Here is a 20,520-nt window from a genome sequence, read left to right as displayed (position 1 = left end):
CGTGTACACAATCCAGTCGGAACTGTTATCTTTCATCCACACGCGACGCTCCATGTCTTCGCTGGCGAGGATTATCCATTTCTAAGCTTTATGAATGAAGATACGGCTTAATCCACCTGGCCAGAAGCAACAGAACAAAAACGACCACACCCAACCGCCCTAACGTACACCGTGTGACCTTGCTCATGGGAGCAGGTTAGGATTGAAGCGTTCCGCAAGCGATTTCCAAAACTGTATCCGCTCGTGCAGCGGATTCTCTACCACCTCCACCTGCTCGTTAAGGTCAAGGGCACGCAGAACGAAGGGTTCACCGGCTGCGGTCGGTGGTAGTGGCTCCCACTGGAATCCGACATCATCACCGTCCGGTGTGGGGTTGCCAAACTTGGCAAAGTTAGTCCACAAACGGCACAGCAAGGTACGGGCGAGATCGGGCCCGGAACCGGGTTCAACCTGAACCGTAAACTCGCTACCACTGAACAGATACGGTAGCTCATCGGCATGCGCTGCACCGGGCGTACCGTCCGGTACGTTAAACTGCTTGCGCATCTGGTTCAGCTCGTTTTCGTACGAGAACCGGTAGAAGTACAATGGTGCCCTGAAAAGAAAGGGGAAGTCATTAAATTGCACCCTGTTCGAATTCAAATGCTCCTTTACGTACTCCTGCTGATATCTCGAGTGCAGCTCGGCGGCCGCACACACCGGGAAGTTAAATCCAACGTCGCCCACCAGATTCAGCAACCGTGGCAACTCATCCCGCTCGATCGGTTTGTCCTGGAAGTAAAACTGGCGCAACTCCTCCACGACGGCAGGTGCAAAATCGCGCGGCACACCGAAATCTAGCGGTAGCATCATCGCCAGATTGCCTGCCAGCTCGTCGAACAGCTGCTGCAGTGGTCCATAAAACACCAAACCCTCGGCACTGGTCAGCCCGTGTATCAGCGGGATGGTGGTGACGTTCGGTTGCTTCAACAGTTCCTCACCACGCTGCGTAATGATCGCGTCCTCCGAGCTAGGATCTTCGATCGATGGAATGAACGGCGATACGAAGTAGATGCTTTTCTCCGTCTCTTCGAACGCTTTCGCGGAGTTCGACACCAAATCTTCGGCCGATGCGTTCAGCAGGGTTTCTAAAGGAGATTTTGAGCTCTGATCACTGAGGCTAGTACGATGCCCGCTTTAACTTACCCAATACACCGGCATCATCCTCTCCTGCGTAGCCCAACACGGCGGCCAGCTTGCGTGCCTTACCCTCGGGCTGATACTGCAAACCCCACGGACACAGGACCGATCCCGACTGGCAGATGGCTTTGTGGAAGTACTGTCGGCTCTGCGGGCACAGGTAGTGCCAGTTCACGGACGCACTGCCAGCACTCTCGCCGAACAGTGTCACGTTCGTTGGATCACCACCAAACCGGGTAATGTTATCGTGCACCCAGCGCAACGCTAGCTGCTGATCCTTCAAGCCCTGATTCCCGTGAATTCCGACCGACGGGAGGGCCAGAAACCCGAGCGGACCGAGCCGATAATTCAGCGTCACCAGAACGACACCGTGCTGTAGCAGAAACTCGGGCCCGTAAAAGTCGCTATTGGCACTGCCCGTGTAAAAGCCACCACCGTGAATCCAAACCATAACGGGCTTCAGCATACCGAGCGTCTCGGACGGCCCGCTCGTCGTGTACACGTTCAGATACAGACAATCCTCACCGCCGGTCGTTCCCGCCGGCAGTGACATAACGCCCAGACAGATGCCCTTCTCGGCACCACACTGGAGCGGTTGCTCGGCAAACTTTTCCACCGGCACCGGCGACTTAAAGCGGAGCGCTCCCACCGGTGGTTCGGCGTACGGAATACCCTGGTAGGAGAAGTATTCCGACCCGTTCGGGAGTACCTTCCGGCGGCCCACTATTTTCCCCGGTTCAAGCTCCAGCTCCACATCGTCCGCAAACACCAGCGGTCCTCCATTGCTCGTACTTTCCGGCTCAACGATTATCGGAAGATCTTCGGCCGGAGGCTGTTGAAAAACCACCACGATCGTACATTACATAAGCCTGCCTCTTGCCAGTGGTCGTTGTCGTATTTTCCTATATGCCGTAGCAGGCGCTTAGATCTTAGAGGGCATACTTACCTGATAAGCGGTAGCCGGTGGCAGAAAGTTTGGATCCACTGCCGGCGGTGGTAGTAGCGGAATTGTCTTCACGACCGTCGGCGGAACGTACAGCTTGCGGATAACCATCTTGGTGGGAAGTTTACAGAGCACTGAACGCACCACGGTCTTCCAAAACCCGCTCACTGTGGACGACTAAAGTTTAGCGAGGTTTTTTTTTTTGTTTTTGCTATCACACATCCCGGGCAGCAGAGAGATAAGATTGGTGCAGCTATTTCCAGTGAAAACAAAGCAAACAAATCGCCGTGCTTTGAAGATGTCCGCTGTTGGGTGGAAGAATAGAAGATGCACTCCCCTTGGTCCAACATATCTGCGAATCCGTGCGTAAAACGAGTGCGTAACAGTGGACTCGAAAGCAATATCCTCCCGGGGTGGATTCTATTTTTGAACGCCAGTTCCGGATGAAAATTATGGATACTAATTTTCGGGATTTTCCATATCGGATCAGTTAACCTGCTTTAGTAAAAAAAATTCACTCAACTTTTAAGTAACAAGTGTATCTTTTATTCGAATGGCTCCCTATATCTTATCGATCGATACGGCACGGGTATCAACCAATAAAAATCGATTAAATGGATCAATGATACGACCGTTTGGTAGATTCGTTTGGTAGTTTCGAGCGTGACCTTAAATAAAATTTGATGAAGAACTGATAAAATCTGCCCCAAGACTAGACCGACATACCATTCCTCGATGAGTTATCCGCACCAAGGTCCAGTAAGGGTACCCCTTTGCCATTCCCTATTTGCTGTACTTGTTGAACAGTTCGCTCCAAAAAGCAACACGATCGGCGTGAAGGGTTTCTACCATCCGCATATCGTGCCCTATTTTTAACGCTGATAGTCTAAACGACTCTCCATTAGGCTGCCTTAGCGCTGTCCAGTCCGCATCTTCCGTCCGTGGGACACCCGTTTTGGCAAAGCTGGTCCACAGACAGCACATCGCTTTCCGCAACCGCCAAGCGGGCGAATCCTTCGGTACTGAATCCGTTCCGAGGTAACTCGAGCTAAACAGATAGCAAACATCATCTGCATGGCTTGCACCTCGATATTCCGCCGGCACCTTCCACAGCTGCCGGAATTTGTTCAGTTCCGTCTCAGCTCCAAAGTGGTAGAAAAAGATGTCGCTAGAAAGAGAAATAAATCATTAAACATACTCTACTAAAGTGGAGCTCAATGCTACGCTTACCCTTGCCGATGCGCTAGCTGCAATTCGGCAGCTTGTACGGCAGGAATCAGATACAAAGTGTCCGTAAAAATGCGGCTCAACTCCAACTCCTTCTCCAGACATACGCCAGCCGGTCCGCAGTTGAAATCGATAATTCGTTGCGCTACCAGGGACCGTTCATCGTCCGGTACGTTCAACAGCTCAGGAACAAAGCGACAAATATCCTCCGCGTATCGTTGCAGATGTTGCCGGAAGGTGTTTATCTTGTACAGTGCTTCCTCACTGTTCACTCCGACCATCATCGGTTTGCCGGATCCATCAGCCGAACGGCGCAACAGCTCAAACACATCCTCCGCGATAATTGCGTCACCCGATTCGGGTGACTCTACAACCGGCCGGAACGGGTACACCGAGTCGAGCGTCCTCTCGTACGGTGTAAGTGCTTCCTTTTGTGATTTGGCCAACAGTGCCGGGTCTACGTTGGCGAGAGTTTCTAAAACGGGGCAGTAAACAGGTCAGTATCTTTCACCTGCAAATTCGTTCTCCAGCTCTCCAACCTACCCAAAACCGTAGCATCAGACGCACCCGCCGGACAGCCAAAATATTCCGCCAATCGACGTGCCTTACGCTCCGGATGTTTTTGAAACGTAATCGAACTGGTGGCCACCCCAGATTGGCATATCACCCGTTGGAAAAGCCCGTTCGATCGCTCGGACAGCGAGTGAAGGTGGGCCGAGACCGCGCCAGCACTTTCCCCGAACAGCGTCACATTACCAGCATCACCGCCAAAGCTGCGTACGTTGGTGCGGACCCATTCCAGTGCCAGGCGCTGATCCTTCAGCCCCATATTGCCGTAGATACCGAGCGACGGCAAACAGAGGAACCCGGCCGGACCTAGCCGATAGTTCACCGTGACGACCAGCACGCCCTGCGCTACGAGCCACTCGGGATGGTAAATGGACGAGTCGCCGCTTCCGGTACAGAAGGCACCACCGTGTAGCCACACCATCACCGGCACACCGGCCGTCCGCCCGCCATCGTGCGGGTTTATCGGTGAGTAAACATTCAAAAACAAACAATCTTCCGACGCGAGCTGTGCGTCCGGTGGAAGGTAACTGCTCGCCAAACTGACGGCCCGCTCGGTAGTACAGTCCAGGAGGCCGTCAGGGTGCCGCGGTAACGGTTGGGGTGTGCGAAACCGTAACGGTCCAACGGGTGGGATCGCATACGGAATGCCTTTGAAGCTGTAGCACGGAGCAGCAGCATCGCCGGGCAGGCGAGTTATCGAGCCTTTTATCAGACCGGAAGACACCTCAACGATGCAATGTTCGGCCATCGGATTGCGGTCGATTCGGGCAGCTGGAAGTAAAGGATGGAAGCGGAATGGCGTAAGATAACAATCAAGAGTTGGTTATCAGAGTTCGAGCCGGCGATTCTTCACACAGACAGGACCGGGGTTCAGAAATGGCAGACATGACCTAAGAGTAAGGGTCGTTAGTCGATAAGAAGAAGAAGCAGTTCGTGCGATGTGGTGAGAGGGTTGTTAGTATGGGAACCCCGTCTCTTCTGCAGATTTGTATTGCCTTCACAATTCGCGGCCGCAAATTTGGAGGTCAGACACAAGGTTAAGGAGATGAAGGCTCGTCAAACAATTACCGCCAATATTAGTTCGTTAGTGATGATGATGGTTCCACCCCGAAAATCACTGCAACACAAGATGCAACACACACGATGCGGTCATCGGGCAGCATGCTGCGGTCCGGTTATCTCGAGCCGCGTACGCTGGTATTGGTGAGCACCGTCGTCGCGTATCTATGGGCCGACGCGCAAACAACATTCACTTTATGATAAGCTGATCATCGCCCTGGGTCAGTGAGCAGTGGGATTCTGTACGATCAACATCATCAAGTGTGAGCACAACCATGCAGGCCAGCGGCAAGGTGTCTGTGTCGATTCTGGCGGGCAATATCGTAGGCCTCAGGGGCGCCCTCCCGAACGGGACCGATTGGTACGTGTTCAAGGGCATCCCGTACGCCGAACCTCCGGTAGGACCGCTTCGCTTTAAACCACCGGTAGAGCTGACAACCCTCGGTGCGGATCCGCTCGAATGTTTCACCGACGGCCCTAGCAGCTATTCGGACGATACGCGCTTCAAGCGCATGTCGGAAGACTGTCTCTATCTGAACGTGTACAGCCCCCAGCTGCAGCCGAAAACTCCGCTCCCGGTTATGGTGTGGATACACGGGGGTGGATTCTATTCCGGCACCGGTGACTCCGCCCTCTACGAACCACCGTACCTTGTGCAGCAGGGTGCAGTGGTGGTGTGCATCAACTATCGGCTCGGGCCGCTCGGATTTCTTTCCCTACCGGCGGCTGGTATCGCCGGCAACATGGGCCTCAAGGACCAGCGGATGAGCTTCCGGTGGGTGCAGCAAAACATTGACCGATTCGGGGGCGATCCGAACAATGTGACGATTTTCGGCGAAAGTGCCGGTGGTGCCTCGGTCCATCTGCACTATCTGAGCGAAGGGTCGCGCAAGTATTTCCACAAAGCGATCGCGCAAAGCGGGACTGCCTTTAACGAGTGGGTATGGCAACGTGACGCACCGGCACGGGCACGCAAGCTTGCCCGGCTGCTCGGTGCAGCGGATGACTCGGACGATGCCGTACTGGCGACGCTTATGAGCGTTTCGGCCGAAACGATGACCGCAGCCCAGAACCGAAGCATGAACGAGCGTGATCAAACCGTGCTGGTACGTTTTCCGTTTACGCCCGTAATCGAGCCCAGTGGCGACGAAGACGCCATCATTACGGAACATCCATCGCGTGCGATGGAAAGAGTGTTTCTCAAGGACATTCCGCTCATGCTGGGCAGTACGAACGATGAAGGGTTAGTGCTGTGGTCACTGCTGTCCGAAAAGTTGTCCAGGTTCGAAAGCGATCCGACCCTTCTGATTCCGGCCACGCTGGCCGTACGCAGCGAGGAGGATGTACGGTACGCTAGTGAGACGATCGCGTCCTTTTTCTTTCACAATCGTCCGGTGTCGGTGGAAACGATGCGCAGCATTACTACGGTGCTGGGCGACAATTTGAACACCTTCCCGGGATACGTTGCCACGGAACTGCACGCTCGCTACCAGCGGTAAGAGTGAAAGCGGTGGGGGGGGGGGGGAGGGGGGTTTGATTCTATACGAGTCTTATGTTTCCCGCCTGTTTTCCGCCACATGTCACAGTGCCCCGCTGTACATGTACATCTTTTCGCACCAGGGCGAGCTGAACAAATATCGCGAGGAGATGAAGGTCCCATCGGATCAGATCGGTGCCTGCCATGCAGATGACCTGTACTATCTGTTTAGGTGCGTGTTTAATTCTTTTGTGACTCAAACGCCCGTGTTTAATTGTTGTTTAATCGATTTTCCTCACTCTCGCAGCTCGTCCCTTTACAACACGGAAGCGGTGCAAGATCATACCGAGACGGGCCGGTTCCGTGAGTATTTCTGCAACCTGTGGGTTAACTTTGCACGGTTCGGCAATCCGCACGCAACCATCGTCGATTGGACACCGGTCGAGCGGGTGACGGGTGACGAAACTGCAACCCACTTTTACCCGGCGGCAATGAACATCAAAGACATTGGAGACTGCAAAATGACAACCGATTTCTTCTACGAGCGGTTCCAGTTTTGGAAGAATCTCTACGACAAATTTAATGGTACGCATCTGATGCCGAAGGTGGAGTAACGGCTGGCAGGGTAGCACTCCACAACGAACGAACTAAAAAGGTCGGTCAGTTAAAATATTTACAAGAATATATTTGTAATCCCTGCTTCCAAAGAAAAAAAATCACAACCCGCCATTCCTAAAGCTTTACTTTGAGAAAATCCTCATTCCACCGTTTGTACACATCTCGCCAGAAGTCGATACGGTCCTTGGCCGGATCCAATATCATCTTCGTGTCAGCCCCGATATCTAAACACTTCAGCCGGAATGGTACACTTGCACCGGGCGCAACCTTATCAACCGGTTCCCACTGGCAGGGCAGATTGTCCCGATCGGCTGCCGGTGTTGGGTGCCCACATTTGGCAAAGTTGGTCCACAGCCGACACATAAGCTGTCGCACGCGTCCCGCTTCCGTGTCCGGTTTCACATCAAAATTGGCCAGTCTCATCCTGCAAGCAAAAGTGATTCGCTGTACTGTTTTCCAGCCTTAAACGAGCATAACCCCAGGCGCAACTTACAGGAACAGGTACGACAGTTCGTCCGCATGGCACGCACCCGGAATGGTTAGTTGCAGCAGCTTTTTGTACATGTTCAGCTCACCGTCGTAGCTGAACTGGTAGTAGAACATGGGCGAAGCCGGCTGATACCGTGCGTGCAGTTCCGCGCACGTGTTCGCCAGAATACCAAAGTGGTAGTCCGTCATCAAATCCGCCAGCTCGTTAACGGTTTCCTGCGTAACGCTTTTCGCGCCACAGTAAAACTGCCTCACCTCCTGGCCCAGCTGCTCGGCAGCCGCACTACCCGGTGCCACATTGACCGTGCGCGGAATCATCCGTGCCATATCGTTCTCGTACAGGTCGAGCTTTTTCATGGCGTCCATCATCATGATCGTACCCTCGCGATCGTTGTTACCGAAGATGATCGGTATCGACGGTATGCGGTTCGGTTGCTGCATGGCAACGAACGGATGCACCGGGACGACCGTATCCGGACCGTGTGCGCCCTCCTCGACGACCGGCTTGAATGGCATGGGTAAACCGCGCCGTTTCTCATCCGCCGAAAGCGTTTGCACCATCAGTCCCATCAGTTGCGCCTTGTCCGCGCTCATGAGCGTCTGGTACACCTGGTCGTCCGTTTTCGCGTCGGCATTGATATGGCGGGCTAGGCATCTTGTACGATTGATCGAATCCTGCTGCATTACCCACTCCATGGTAGAAATCCCGCTCTGGCAGATAGCTTTGTGGAAGAATTTTTGCGACACGGGCGATAGCAGATGCAGATGGACGGAGGCAGCGCCGGCACTCTCGCCGAACAGCGTTACATTGTTCGGGTCGCCGTTAAACTGCGCTATGTTCTGCTGCACCCAGCGCAACACCATCAGCTGATCCTTTAGGCCGGCATTCCCTTCGATCCCGTGGCTGGGCAGATGCAGAAACCCGAGCGACCCGAGACGATAGTTTAGCGTGACCACAATCACCTCCTCCTGAAGCAAATATTCCGGTGAATAGCTAAAATCGAAGCATCGAAGCCAAGTGAAAGGTGGTGGTGCTCGAAAAGTGGATGTGCTGCGCTAAGCAAAACGAACGCCTGCCTACCAATCACTGTTTCCGCTGCCGAACAGAAACGCACCCCCGTGGATAAATACCATCACCGGCAACGGTTCACCGCAGCTGTCCACGGTCGGCGTGTACACGTTCAGGTGTAGACAATCTTCCGATCCTTCCAGCTCCTGGGTGAACATGTTCCGGCTAAAACAAACATCTCGCTCGACGCTACAGTCCAACACAGGATAGGGGAACCGTTCCAGTGGTTGTGGTGCACGAAACCGTAACTCACCGACCGGTGGCTTTGCGTACGGAATGCCACGGAATGCACAAAATGTACCGCCGTTCGGGAGCTTCTCCTTTACCCCGCAGACCGTACCTTGCCGTACCTTAACATTGACACGATCGACGTTTCTCATCTGTAAGCAAAGTGGGGCAGAATTAGCAGAATGCAATCAGCGGGACGATAGAGTGCGGAAGCGACCGGATTCCTACTACTGTTTCAGGTGTCTCCCCCAGACAAAGCCAGACCAGAAAATACCGCCAAACTGCCGAAACGATCCTACAAACAATAGTGCCCCGTTGGACGATATCAGCAAACAACACCGTAAAACCGCAGATAAAGCAAGATGATAGATGAAGTGCAGACTCATGCAAACCACCCCCCAGTACGTAATACACGCAACATCCTAATCAGTGAGTGCCACCACTTAACCCAAGTTTCGCCAGCAGCACAAGTACAAAGGTTAGTGTAGCTGAACCGGCAATGTACGATCGGATCGGCATGCATCGAAAAGGGCGAACTAAAGGAAGGCAGGAAACAAAAAACCCTTATCGAACCACACACACACAATACTTGCCCATCGGACGCTGGTTGCGAGTGGAACTTGCGGTGAACACATAAATTTGGAGCCCAATTTTTGTGCGCATCGGAGCATGTTTATGAATAATAAAAATAACTAACTATTAGCTCACACTTTTCGTTGTACTTTCTGTCCGCTTTTTCCTGCCACTTTAATCCGGAGTTCCCTTTCTTAGGAACCTATTTTCGATGAGATGGGATGTACGCTAAAAATAATTGCACTACGAATACGGATACAAACGTAAACAAACGCGAACTGTCAACGTGATAGCGGGATGTCAGTGACGTTTATTAAGAAGGGGCCTGTTTTAAAAACAGCTGTTTCAGATTAATTTAAAGTGGCGGTTATTCAGTTGCTTTGGTGATAATCCATTCCTCTTTATGGAAATAAAATACATGGATTGATAAGTTTTACTTTCTGTAGCTTGAAAAGGCTAAAACATATATGTTAAACCGGGTACGATAAATGAATGTAAAAATTGTTAACGATCATGCGCCTAAAGGTATGCAATGTAAGAACGAAAACATACTCATGAGCGCTACATACATTCAGACATCGTTTTGAATATTTCAAACAGTCTTCGTTAGCCCTCAAGGCTTGGGTAACACAAAATCATAGCTTAGTATATAAAAAAAACGCACTATATTACCCTAATAAACATTTAGTCAATAGCATCAGAGCAGTTTTCTCATCACAATCTTTTTACATTATTCTGATGAAAAACGTGTTTGACCAGGTGAATGAACAATTAGCACGCAAATTTGAATTATTAAATCGATTCATTTTCGAAAACCCCGCCATGCAAGGATCTGCGTGCAGACAGCTAAGTGGTAATCTATTCTACTGCACTTCATATAAATCAAACTCAGCAAGCGCTTTTCAGCTATTTCTATGTATCCTACCGGCGACCACGATGTGGTCCATTCGTAAACTGGTCTCTTGTCTACCGCAGGTCGATCGTTTTCTGCCCCGATTTGTGAGAAACGTCAGTGATATGAGGTATAATAATAGTAGTAAAGTGTTTAAAAAATACTATCTCCTTGTGTAATGCCACAGATCAGCAACATAAACCGTGCGAATGTGGACCTGAAGTACGGCACCGTGTCTGGTGCGGTGGAAAAGCTGCCGGATGGAAACGATTTCTACGCGTTTCGTGGCATACCGTACGGTATGGCACCGGTGGGCGAAAGCCGCTTCCAATCTCCGCAACCGTTGGCAAGGTTCGCATCTCCCGTGCTGGACTGCAGCACGGAACGAGACTGCTGTGTGGCGAAAAATCCTTTCAATCAACAGTGGCAAGGTTCGGAAAACTGTTTGCATCTGAACGTGTACACACCGCGCATGCATCGAGCCGGCGCACCGTTACCGGTCATGGTGTTTATACATGGCGGTGCGTTCAAGTACGGAAGCGGCAATAGCGATTGGTAAGCAGCTCAACCCGGTTTTGCGCGTAGTGCTTCAACCGTTTACTCTTCACTCACCACAGCTACTCACCGGAGTACCTGCTCGAGCAGAACGTGGTAGTCGTTACGTTCAACTATCGGTTAGGTCCGCTCGGATTTCTTCATCTCCCGTCGCAGGGAGTTGATGGTAATGCTGCACTGAAGGATCAACTGCTCGTACTGCGCTGGGTTGCCGAAAACATAGCCCACTTTAACGGAGATCCTGAGAATGTAACGCTGTTCGGCGAGAGTGCCGGTGCAATATCGGCCCACCTTCATCTCCTATCGCCACTCTCGACCCAATTCTTCCACAAAGCGATTTGTCAGAGCAGCGTTGCGCTAGCGGACTACGCCGTACCGAACGATACGCTCGGCAACACGCGGCGTCTGGCGCAGCTAATAAACCCGACGGCCACTACCGATCCAGCGATGCTGGAAACGTTACGTACCGCATCCGCCCAACAGTTGGCCGAGCTGTGCGATCGAACGCCTGCCGCGGAGGAAAAGCGTGGAGCTATTCTGATGCCGTTCCGGCCAGTGGTGGATCGAGCGGCGCATGATTCAATTATTCCGCTCCATCCCATCAAGGCCCTGCGCACTCCCGGCCACATACCCTCCATCCCACTGCTGCTCGGGTACAACGATCGTGAAGGTGGCAGCTTTCTGAACCACATCACCAAATTCCCCGAACAGTATCGGAACGATATGGAGCGCATGATACCGCGGACGCTCAACGTCAGGCACGGTACGCCGGAAGCGAAAGCGCTGGCACGCGAGATCGAAACCCTGTACTACGGGCCGGAAGGTTATACGCCGCGGAATCGCAACGCGTGTGCAAATCTGATGTCCGATTTCAGTTTCGGCATCGCGATGAGGATCACGGCGGAGATGCACGCTCGCTATCAGCACCGATCGCCACTGTACTTCTATCGCTTCGAGTACGATGGTGAGCTGAACCTGTACAAGAAGTTTCTACCGTACCCGGTGGCTGGTGCGTATCATGCCGACGAGCTAGGATATCTGTTCCGGTAAGTAGCAGTCCGGTGGTAGTTTAACGCTCTTGAGGTTACTGTGCAATCTAATCTAATCACTGCAATTCCGATGGGTAGTATGCGTATGAACCCGAAGCAGGTACTGCCACAATCGAACGAGGCACGTGTCCGCCGGTACATGTGCCGCATGTGGACCAACTTCGCGCGGTACGGCAACCCGACACCAGCGCACGACGAGTCACTCCCCTTTCGCTGGACACCTGTGCCACCGATGGAACCGAGCTGCACGGAACCGTTCCACCTACCATACTTACGCATCGATCCCGAACCACGGATGGCGATCGATCCGGACCAGGACAGGATAACGTTTTGGAAACACGTGTACGACAGATTTAATGGCGGTTTCCAACACCCTAAAACTACGCATTAGACTGCTACACTTCAACTGATTCCCATGTATTTCTCGCCCAATTAATCCCATTCATAACTACCAGCTTATCAGCAATTTGTCACCCAGCGAGGGGGGGTAAAAACAATCAACTACTCACCAGAAACCAATTTTCGGGCCTGTCAAACAAACGCAAAGCAAGCTGCAACGGCCTCGATCGGTTCGCGGTCAAGTTGCGATCGCCGCCAGTCTGCTTCCCGGCTTATCAGTGAGCGCTAGCCCTCGGCATTTGTGGCCTACATTTGCGCCCGTGTGCAAAACGGCAAAGCGCTACAGTGCTTTATCAAGGTTTGATTAAATAACCCCCCACGGCACATACCCTACCCCGGCTACCCCCTTCTGCTTCCTCCCCGTTTGTGGATGCAATTTTTTTTTACGATGCAACTGCTGCACTAGTCCCTTCCGAACTTGTGCGTATGGACCGGTTTGTCGACACGCACAATCCGCTCGCCCGCCACAAAGTATCCTTCATACTCGACCACCTCCGGTGTCGTATCGATGTGGTAGTGGCCACCGTGCCCGTGCGTGGAAAAGCTGTGGAAGTGCTGCAGCCGCAGATCCAGATCGCACTCGTTCGTGACGAGCGTGCCAAGGTTGATGAGCGGTGCCGGCATATCGTAGAAGTTGAGCCACGCGTTCAGCTGCTCCTCCGTGTGGATGGGCGTTTCCGAGAACGGGGACATGACGTGCTGTTTCGCTTTGCCGGCTTGCAGCAGAAAGACGCCACCGAGCCCGACGGTTTGCTCGCCGTACCGATCCTCCAGACAGGTACGGATGCTGGCGATGAAATCTTTGTTGCCGGTGCGCCGCTTGCAGCTTACCTTTAGCACCGGGCCGGCACTGCCCTCGGCAACGAGCAGATTGCCGAGCAGTGCGCAGCGTGTCTCGGTGTTGGGCACCTTTCGTACCACCACCTCCCGGTCGGGCGTTACCATTGCGAGGTGACTTTCACTCACCACCGTGCCGGGTGGCGTGTAGCGTACGTTGAACATACCCTCGCAGTTGGAGTTGACCAGCGGGAAGGGACCGGCACCGGCACCGATAGCGATGAACGCTTTCTGCTCGTCGTGTAGCGCACGTTTGGCGACGGATACGACATCGTACAGTTTGGTGCGGTCGACAGTTGGCAGCAGGTACGGTGGTCCACCGATTTCGACCAAGGCTGGGGTGCCGTTCAGTCCTGAAATTGAAGAACCGGTTGCAGTGGATGGGAAGGGGAGTTGTAGCGCTTGCTAGAGCTATCTTACCACTTCCCGCGAGATGAAAGGGAGCTTTGCTCAAGTCCGGACACTCTACCACCTCCACATTGACCGTCGCGAAGCAAGACTTTAAGCCGACCGCCAGCACTGGAATAAATGCAGGTGAAGGTCCCATTTTAACGCGAGCTTGAGTGAAGCGTCTCCAGCAACTTACCATCACGCAATTCCACCAGGGGTGGCGTGTGGAGCGGTTTCTCCTCGAACAGCAGACTGGCCGTATCAAGCGACTCCATCCCAGTGCTTCCCTGCTGCTTGTGTTACGGCTGTGTGCGACCGTGTTGTACAACCGATCGTCATTAAATGACCCGAAGGCTTGTGCTGAGTTTCAGGCGGAACACGGGAGAACGATCGAACGATTCACCAACCGCTGCTGGTGACCTGACGACGACTTTGCCCCACCACCACACTGAACCACCACCAGCGCCGTTCCAAGTGCATTGTTGTAATATCTGTGTGTAAACAATCACATCACATTACAACCGCAACTGCCTGCTGTGGTGGAGATAAAACTGCCTGCCCCGGCAGTGTCCTATCGCGCACCGCAAATATTGGCCCCGATAAAACGAGCGCGCGATAAACGGGCTTACAGTATATAGGGTTTTGTTTTTTGTTAACTGAGTTTTGTTGTGGAGATGTTTCGCGCTAACAAGCCAAAAATATTTTGATTGATTTTGACGACGATCGGTTCTGTTTTGTACGGTCACGCAAACGCATGAACAGCGCAGGTGCGAAGGGTGGCGCGAAACGATGAATGAATCTGAGGGGTTGGTGCGTGTCTGGTTGCGTATACGGATGTAGCGCGTACACCAATACCATGGCGGTAGGTGTCGGCGAGAGAGAAATGTGCAGCGGACACAGTTGTGGATCGCACAGTTGGCAAATGTTATTTAGTTTTTTTTTTATAAAAATAAATTAAAAAAAAATTATATGAAAAGAAAGTATCTTAAATCCAAAAATCTAAAAAAATCTAAAATTCGTTCGTTTGTGCCTGAAAAATATGCAGCGAAACAAAAAACAAATTTTGCACCCATCAATTCATCAGTCAACTAGAGATCCACACCTTCTCTGCTGTTGTAGACCGTGGGGCGGTCCGGTGGTCATACTTGTAACATGCCCATTCCCTTCCGGCACCAGACGTGAGGTAATGACAGCGGCCTTTACATCGTCCTTCCACACGCACGCTTCTAGATCTGGCTTGAGAATATCTCAACATCATTCTCAAAGCCGTACGGTCAGATTGTTGTTTTTGAATTAAAAAATATTAATTTCTGTGCAAATGTCGACTCCAGCTGCGTCACGACTTCACGAAGGTGCGATCACCTTTCTGTAGAGCAACTCAGCAATGTCTAACCTTAAACCTGTATTTTGGAAACCCTTTGGCCGAGCGCTGAAAGGTTTCATCCACTGAGCTTCGGCTGCAGTTCTCTAGTGCCAAATCGTAGAGAAAACTTGCGAGTGTTGTTGCATATATTGGATAACAAGCTCAAGTTTAGTCCTCAATACTTAAACACTCAGTGGCGCTTCACTAGAATTGTCTTCAAACGCACCGCAATATGAGTCCGTTTGTTGTCGCACTTCGGTCCTTTAGCAGGCTTTTCTCATCGTCAGGCTCGCTCAGTATAGGACTCAGGATTCGCCTTTTAAAAGAAACATTCGGATTCGGAAACCCCAAGATTCTACATCACCACTCATTTTTTCTTTTCTTCATATCGATTTTACGCAATTTATTGTTACGGTATTTTGTTACGCTAGATGCAATTGGAATTCATTAACCTTTTTTTTGTTGTTTTGCTTTGCTTTGCTTTGTTGCTTGTACAATGGTTACGTAGTCAACAATTGAAAATCTAAGGGAAAGAATTAGGATCGAACGAGTATAGTAAATAGGTTGATTGCGCTAGCGGGACGCATACGCGCGTGGTTTTGATTTTCAAAAACAGTTTTATGAACGAATGGCGCCAGCAGCAGCCGCAGCAGTGTATGGTTGTTTGTTTGGTGGTGGAAACTGCAACGGGTGCAGTGGTTGTGTGGGTAGGAGAAACAACATTCGCTGTTTTTTTTTTGTTCGTCTTCGAACAGGAACAGAAACATAATACCATCGATGACCAACGACACACCATACCTTTGTTGGGACGATTTGCTGTTACACTTAGAGCCATACACCTGCACGAATCATCTATTATTATACACCAGTAACGAAACACCGGACTAGCAGGTGTATATCGCAGACGTCTTTGTAACGTACCGAGCATCCCGGTACGGAATAATAAATTATACGGCTCCCAGCCAGCAGCCCCCCCCTTCTTGCCGGTGGAGCACCCGTCTGTCCGCTCCCCGGCCGGTTCCAGTTGTAGTGTATTACTAGCGCCTTTTTTTCTTCTTTTAATCCTAGATTAACTAGATCACAATTTTTCGTTTTTCTCGTTCATCTCGAGGGTTGTGTGTGTGTTTGTGTGTCGGTAGTTAGCGTTAGTTTCGTATTGTGTCTTAGTGTTGCTCATATTATTTGTCAACTGGGTACACAGGTCCAGCCCCACGCCCCAGGTACATACCATCCGGGAGACACCCTGGAGCTTCATCTTAAAGAGGGACATACATTAAATTAGTTCGTTTCGAAACGAAAAACAACCAAACGTAAAACCACGCTGGAAAGGGCGTGTAGCACCGCGCTGTTCCAGCTGCCCCGTGTCTAACCAATACCCTGAGACGATTGTTAGAGGGTGGTGCGTTTCGGGGGAAGGAAGGATTGCTTTAGGCTCGGAAGAATCGCACTACCCGCACTATATACTGGCGGCATATCGGGCATTCGCTTAGCACCTTACCGCACGCGGTACAGGTAGTCATGTGGCCGCACTCCAGTATCACACACTCGATCGGTGCATCCATGCAAATTTTGCACAAATCGTCTGACGGAAGTTTTTCGATTGCTAAAAAAAAAAAAAGCCGGGGATTTCGAGGAGTGTGTTAGGGCAAAATGAAAGCCTTTGCGCAAACCCTTTTGCCAGGTACTTACATGGTATGGATTTGTAATCGCGCCACAGCCGTAGCACCCGTTCGCGCAGTTCGGCCTTTTCACAGCAACCCTTAAAATCGACCCGATTCACCATCAGAATGCCCTTCAGCTGCTTCACCGAGAGCACGTCCAGGTCCGCACTGCAAATTGTGACGGTAAACGGTTAGGGTACGATTCCTGCTACCAGCGGCTTTCGCACACCTACCTTTCCTTAATGTCGCTCAGCTTGATCTGTTTCATGTTGGCCAAATCCTGATTGCCGGAAGAGTAGAGGTTGGTGCAAATCGGCCCTTCCTGCGCCGTAGAAGGTTTCGGGTAGGAATGGGCCTGCTGTTCACTAGGACCGCGCATATCGAGTGCAGTTGCCACCACACCACCAGTCGCGCCTTCCTCCCCCACACTAACGCTTGCCTCTTCCGTGATCGATTCGGAATCGGTCAGCTCGAACGAACCTTTGCTGCGCCGTTCTAGATAGTTGAGGAACGCTTCCAGCTGGCGCCGTTTCTCCACCTCCGGCACGGTGGCCGTTTCGAGCTGCTTGCGAAACTTTTTCAGCTGCCGACGGATACCGTTCCGGCGCTTGCCACACCGAAAGCACATACCGTGCGTTGTGCTGGTGGTCGGGTTGGCAGGATGGCTGCTACTTGGCATTGTGTCCCCCGCACCGATCGTTGGTCCCGCGTCCGCCGTATGTAACGATCGCGTCGTACCGGCACGCTGGCGCAACAATGGCTCAACGGGTGCGCCCATCCCCACCTGGCCATGCTGACGCGAAGGGACGCCGCAACCTGCCGACAGCAGGTAGCTGTCCGATCGACGGCGCGTAATAAGCGGTGCGCCCCCCGTCACCCCCACCTGCGATGGACTGTGGCCCAGCACCGGCACCAGCATCGGGGGTGCTTTTGATTTAATCTCAACCGAATTGTCAATGCTGTCGCTGCTTTCCTCCTCCTCGTTTGCGGTGGTCGCCTCGTTCGTGGCGTCCGTCATCGGAAGCTCGCTGTTGGTGGCCGCTTCCAGCGTACCGCCACCGTTCGTGTCTGAGGTATGGACGATCTGCCACTGGTCCGTATCGTCGATCGACGCCACAGTCGTTGCGAGCGCATCCGTATCGGTGACCGCCAACGTGTCCTGTGCGATCGCTTGATCCGCATTGCTGCTGCTTCCCTCCCCATCGGCCAGCAGATCGTCGAACGATGACGAAGGCGTTTGGCTGTGCGAAGCGTGCTTCGTGGTGGTGGCCGATGTGTCCGCACTGGGACCAGCCAGCTGCGGAGCTAGCAGATTCGATTGGGAAACGCTTCGACGGGACTGTTTCGAGCACGGTGCCATATCTTCCTCCCGGTGCGCACCGTTATCGCACCGTTCCTTCGGCACTGTAACCTCGGCCCGCCCGTCGTCGTCCTCATCGTCCGTACAGCATTCGCATCCCGTTCCTCCGGTTTCCAGCGCCAGTATGCTTTCGATGCGATCGTCCAGCATGGCCTGCGTTTGCCCAGCGGTGGCGGTGGGCAGCCGATTGCCTAACAGCGGCGAACACGCTTCCCGGCTGGGCGAAGAGAAGGACGATGATGCGGCACTCGAATCGGCACCGCTTGTCGTGCCGCTGCTTGCACCACTGCTAAAGTGTGCCGGACGCTCGCCCGGTTCCGTTCTTTGGTTACTGTCGGCACCGTCGGCCGCGTTCGGTGCGTAATGGCTGGCACCGTCCCCGGGCCGTACGCTTGGATCGACGGAATGGTAAACATTGTTGCTACCGAAGCGAGGCTGTGTGAATATGTGGCGCTGTTCTTCCTGCGTCGCGAAACCGGTGCTCGGACGCCCATTCTCGGGAACGTCTGCGAAGAGAGAGAGAGAGGAAGACAAATGAAACAGTTGGAGGAGCAAGGAGAAAGAAAACACCGTATTAACCTACCGCCATTTAATTTGTCCGAAAAGGTGGAAAATAAATTCTGGCAGGTATTCTTAATCTGGTCGAACGTGTTTGTACAGTTTTTCGTTCCGTTCCGATAAAAGCTTCCGTAGCGGGACGAACCACCGGAGGCCGATTCCGTGTTGGACGAGGTGGCACTAAAGCTGCCCGGTGTGCGCGGTGAGCTACCGCCGGAATTTACGTGAGCAATCACTAAATTGATGAGGTCGTCTTTTTCTACAACAGAAAACAAAACAAAAAACCGCACAGACAATGAAGTAATCCATCTTCAACGTGGTGCACCGGTCCAACCTACCAACGCAACCGGATGTGGAAATGTGTTTCGACTGCAGGTAAAAGATGAGATCCTTCACCTTTAGCTGGGCCAAATCGATGCGCGATAGAGGCCGCTTGGTGAAGATGGTGCAGTTCGGGCAGAGGAACCGCTCCTGCCGCTTCGTCAGACAGTTCCGGCAGAACAGGCGATGACATTCATAGCAGGACTTTTTGCGCGTTATAATGCCAAACTTCACATTGCACTTTTCGCAGGGCATCCTGTGGATGGGTTGGCAAGGCACGGCACACCGTTACCAGCAGTCGCACGAGCTTTTCGGCGTTCAATCAACCGCAGGCGGCTGTTGCTGAAAGTGCGGCAACGAAACCAAACCGAAACGAACGCCAACATTTACAAACAACGGACTGGAATTTACGGATACTTCCACCTTCTTTGGCACACGTTTGCTGCTGCTGCTGCTGCCGTCTCGCTAGTACGGTGGATGGTTTCGGTGAAATTATATTCCGCAGCTAGCAGAAGCTCGTGGGGCGCTAGCACGCGTAGTGTGGATTCTGTCGATAAATTGCCAAGTCAGACGGGCAGTGCGTAATCTTTCACGGTGCCATACGTAGATGGGAAACGTTCGTAGGTCACTCTTTTTTCGCAAGATTTTGTTTTGTTGACAGTTCCGCAGATAAGGTGCACTTGTGTTTGCGGTGGTTTGTTTTCGACAGGCCTCGTTTTGACATTTCCAATGTGTCAGATAGTGTGATCGAATGGTCACGCTATTTCGACAGTTTACAAAACAAATAAACCAAACAGTCACTGGATGTGAAAGAATTTGTATTTAAAAAGTCTATTTTATTTGTTTAGTTAATTAATTAGTTACTTAGTTTAATTTTAATAATTTTCGGCTGAAGTCTGAATAGATGCCCCCTCCCCCCCCCCCCCCCCACACTCACGGGGACACATTTTTGCAAAAAAATTACAGAAAAGTGTTTTTTTTTCGGACTTTTTACATTATTTTTTTATTTATTATTTAAAATTATTATAAATCATTGTTCCAAAAAAAAATTTAACACTTTTGCTTAACATTTACCTAAATTTAAGGTTACTTAATAGCGAAAAGTGAGTGCCGTAAGTGGCGGGACTCCTATTCAGACTTTAGCCTGAATGTGTAGCTGAAGCTCTGGGAGTAGTAGTACTTCTGGAGATAAGCTGGACATGAGTTAAGGAGCGCCCTTACAGCAGTGATTGCATTACCAACGGAGATCGATCCCCACCTACCCGTAGTGTCGGCTGGAATGCCAATAAGGACGACCTTACTTATAGCCCTTGGAACTCAGAATATGCACATCAAGGCGTCACTGGGGTCGTTTTGCTAATCCTGAGCAATTTGAGAGATGTGCAACTGGTGGCTCGTCATTTGACTAGGTTACCAGTCTAGCGTGCGAACCTTACAGGCGTCATCTCGACCGCTTATAGAATCAATCGTACCGGTTGAACGGGATGCTTCACGGCCCGAAGCCTATGTTATGGTTCCCGTTTAGTGACTTGGAGGTGGCAGACGGAGTTCCCAATGCGGTGTCCATGAGGATTGATTGCTAGTCGCAACAGATATACTTGAATCACATCAAATATCTAGCAACAAGCGAGATATTGGCAACCGACGGCCATGAATCATTGGTCCCTAGTGTCTTGAACTCAATTTGTCAATGATCATTTCAT

The 20,520-nt window shown here is 51.8% G+C and overlaps 6 protein-coding genes across 10 annotated transcripts; 2 read left to right on the top strand and 4 right to left on the bottom strand.

The window, feature by feature from the left end:
• Nucleotides 1–25: 25 nt before the first annotated feature.
• On the bottom strand, nt 26–9,586 carry LOC118514712. The gene is made up of 8 exons (XM_036061793.1): nt 9,453–9,586; nt 3,893–4,690; nt 3,353–3,824; nt 2,909–3,290; nt 2,126–2,299; nt 1,186–2,011; nt 659–1,127; nt 26–595 (listed from the first exon to the last, which is right to left on the bottom strand). The coding sequence occupies exons 1-8, from the start codon at nt 9,520–9,522 to the stop codon at nt 184–186; spliced, it is 3,603 nt and encodes a 1,200-aa protein (XP_035917686.1). The 5' UTR covers nt 9,523–9,586; the 3' UTR covers nt 26–183.
• On the top strand, nt 5,076–7,171 carry LOC118509862 (venom carboxylesterase-6-like). The gene is made up of 3 exons (XM_036051072.1): nt 5,076–6,473; nt 6,565–6,687; nt 6,763–7,171. The coding sequence occupies exons 1-3, from the start codon at nt 5,254–5,256 to the stop codon at nt 7,067–7,069; spliced, it is 1,650 nt and encodes a 549-aa protein (XP_035906965.1). The 5' UTR covers nt 5,076–5,253; the 3' UTR covers nt 7,070–7,171.
• On the bottom strand, nt 7,120–9,699 carry LOC118509860 (esterase E4). Of its 4 annotated transcripts, XM_036051068.1 has the most exons (5): nt 9,568–9,677; nt 9,088–9,395; nt 8,644–9,011; nt 7,567–8,556; nt 7,167–7,497 (listed from the first exon to the last, which is right to left on the bottom strand). In XM_036051068.1, exons 3-5 carry the CDS (start codon nt 9,009–9,011, stop codon nt 7,188–7,190), a joined length of 1,668 nt encoding a protein of 555 aa, XP_035906961.1. In that variant the 5' UTR covers nt 9,088–9,395; nt 9,568–9,677; the 3' UTR covers nt 7,167–7,187. The 4 variants fall into 4 exon arrangements, with proteins under 4 accessions (XP_035906963.1, XP_035906964.1, XP_035906961.1 ...); XM_036051070.1 differs by lacking the exon at nt 9,088–9,395 and having other exon boundaries at nt 7,120–7,497; nt 9,568–9,696; XM_036051071.1 differs by lacking the exon at nt 9,568–9,677 and having other exon boundaries at nt 7,120–7,497; nt 9,077–9,395.
• A 574-nt stretch (nt 9,700–10,273) lies between these two features.
• Nucleotides 10,274–12,319, top strand: LOC118514628 (carboxylesterase 5A-like). Its single transcript, XM_036061626.1, has 4 exons — nt 10,274–10,440; nt 10,512–10,879; nt 10,942–11,925; nt 12,007–12,319. The coding sequence occupies exons 1-4, from the start codon at nt 10,369–10,371 to the stop codon at nt 12,317–12,319; spliced, it is 1,737 nt and encodes a 578-aa protein (XP_035917519.1). The 5' UTR covers nt 10,274–10,368.
• Nucleotides 12,310–14,369, bottom strand: LOC118509858 (ester hydrolase C11orf54 homolog). The gene is made up of 3 exons (XM_036051066.1): nt 13,751–14,369; nt 13,585–13,683; nt 12,310–13,517 (listed from the first exon to the last, which is right to left on the bottom strand). Exons 1-3 carry the CDS (start codon nt 13,827–13,829, stop codon nt 12,730–12,732), a joined length of 966 nt encoding a protein of 321 aa, XP_035906959.1. The 5' UTR covers nt 13,830–14,369; the 3' UTR covers nt 12,310–12,729.
• Nucleotides 14,370–15,287: 918 nt separating this feature from the next.
• Nucleotides 15,288–19,534, bottom strand: LOC118513464 (mucin-5AC). Of its 2 annotated transcripts, none has more exons than XM_036059240.1 (5): nt 18,835–19,534; nt 18,522–18,755; nt 16,812–18,444; nt 16,607–16,746; nt 15,288–16,520 (listed from the first exon to the last, which is right to left on the bottom strand). In XM_036059240.1, exons 1-5 carry the CDS (start codon nt 19,070–19,072, stop codon nt 16,345–16,347), a joined length of 2,421 nt encoding a protein of 806 aa, XP_035915133.1. In that variant the 5' UTR covers nt 19,073–19,534; the 3' UTR covers nt 15,288–16,344. The 2 variants fall into 2 exon arrangements, with proteins under 2 accessions (XP_035915133.1, XP_035915134.1); XM_036059241.1 differs by having other exon boundaries at nt 15,288–16,499.
• Between the last annotated feature and the right edge of the window lie 986 nt (nt 19,535–20,520).

The sequence above is a fragment of the Anopheles stephensi genome, chromosome 3, assembly GCF_013141755.1.
Source record: "Anopheles stephensi strain Indian chromosome 3, UCI_ANSTEP_V1.0, whole genome shotgun sequence".
In the NCBI taxonomy this organism is placed as follows: domain Eukaryota; kingdom Metazoa; phylum Arthropoda; class Insecta; order Diptera; family Culicidae; genus Anopheles; species Anopheles stephensi.
This window is presented reverse-complemented; position numbering and strand designations above follow the sequence as displayed.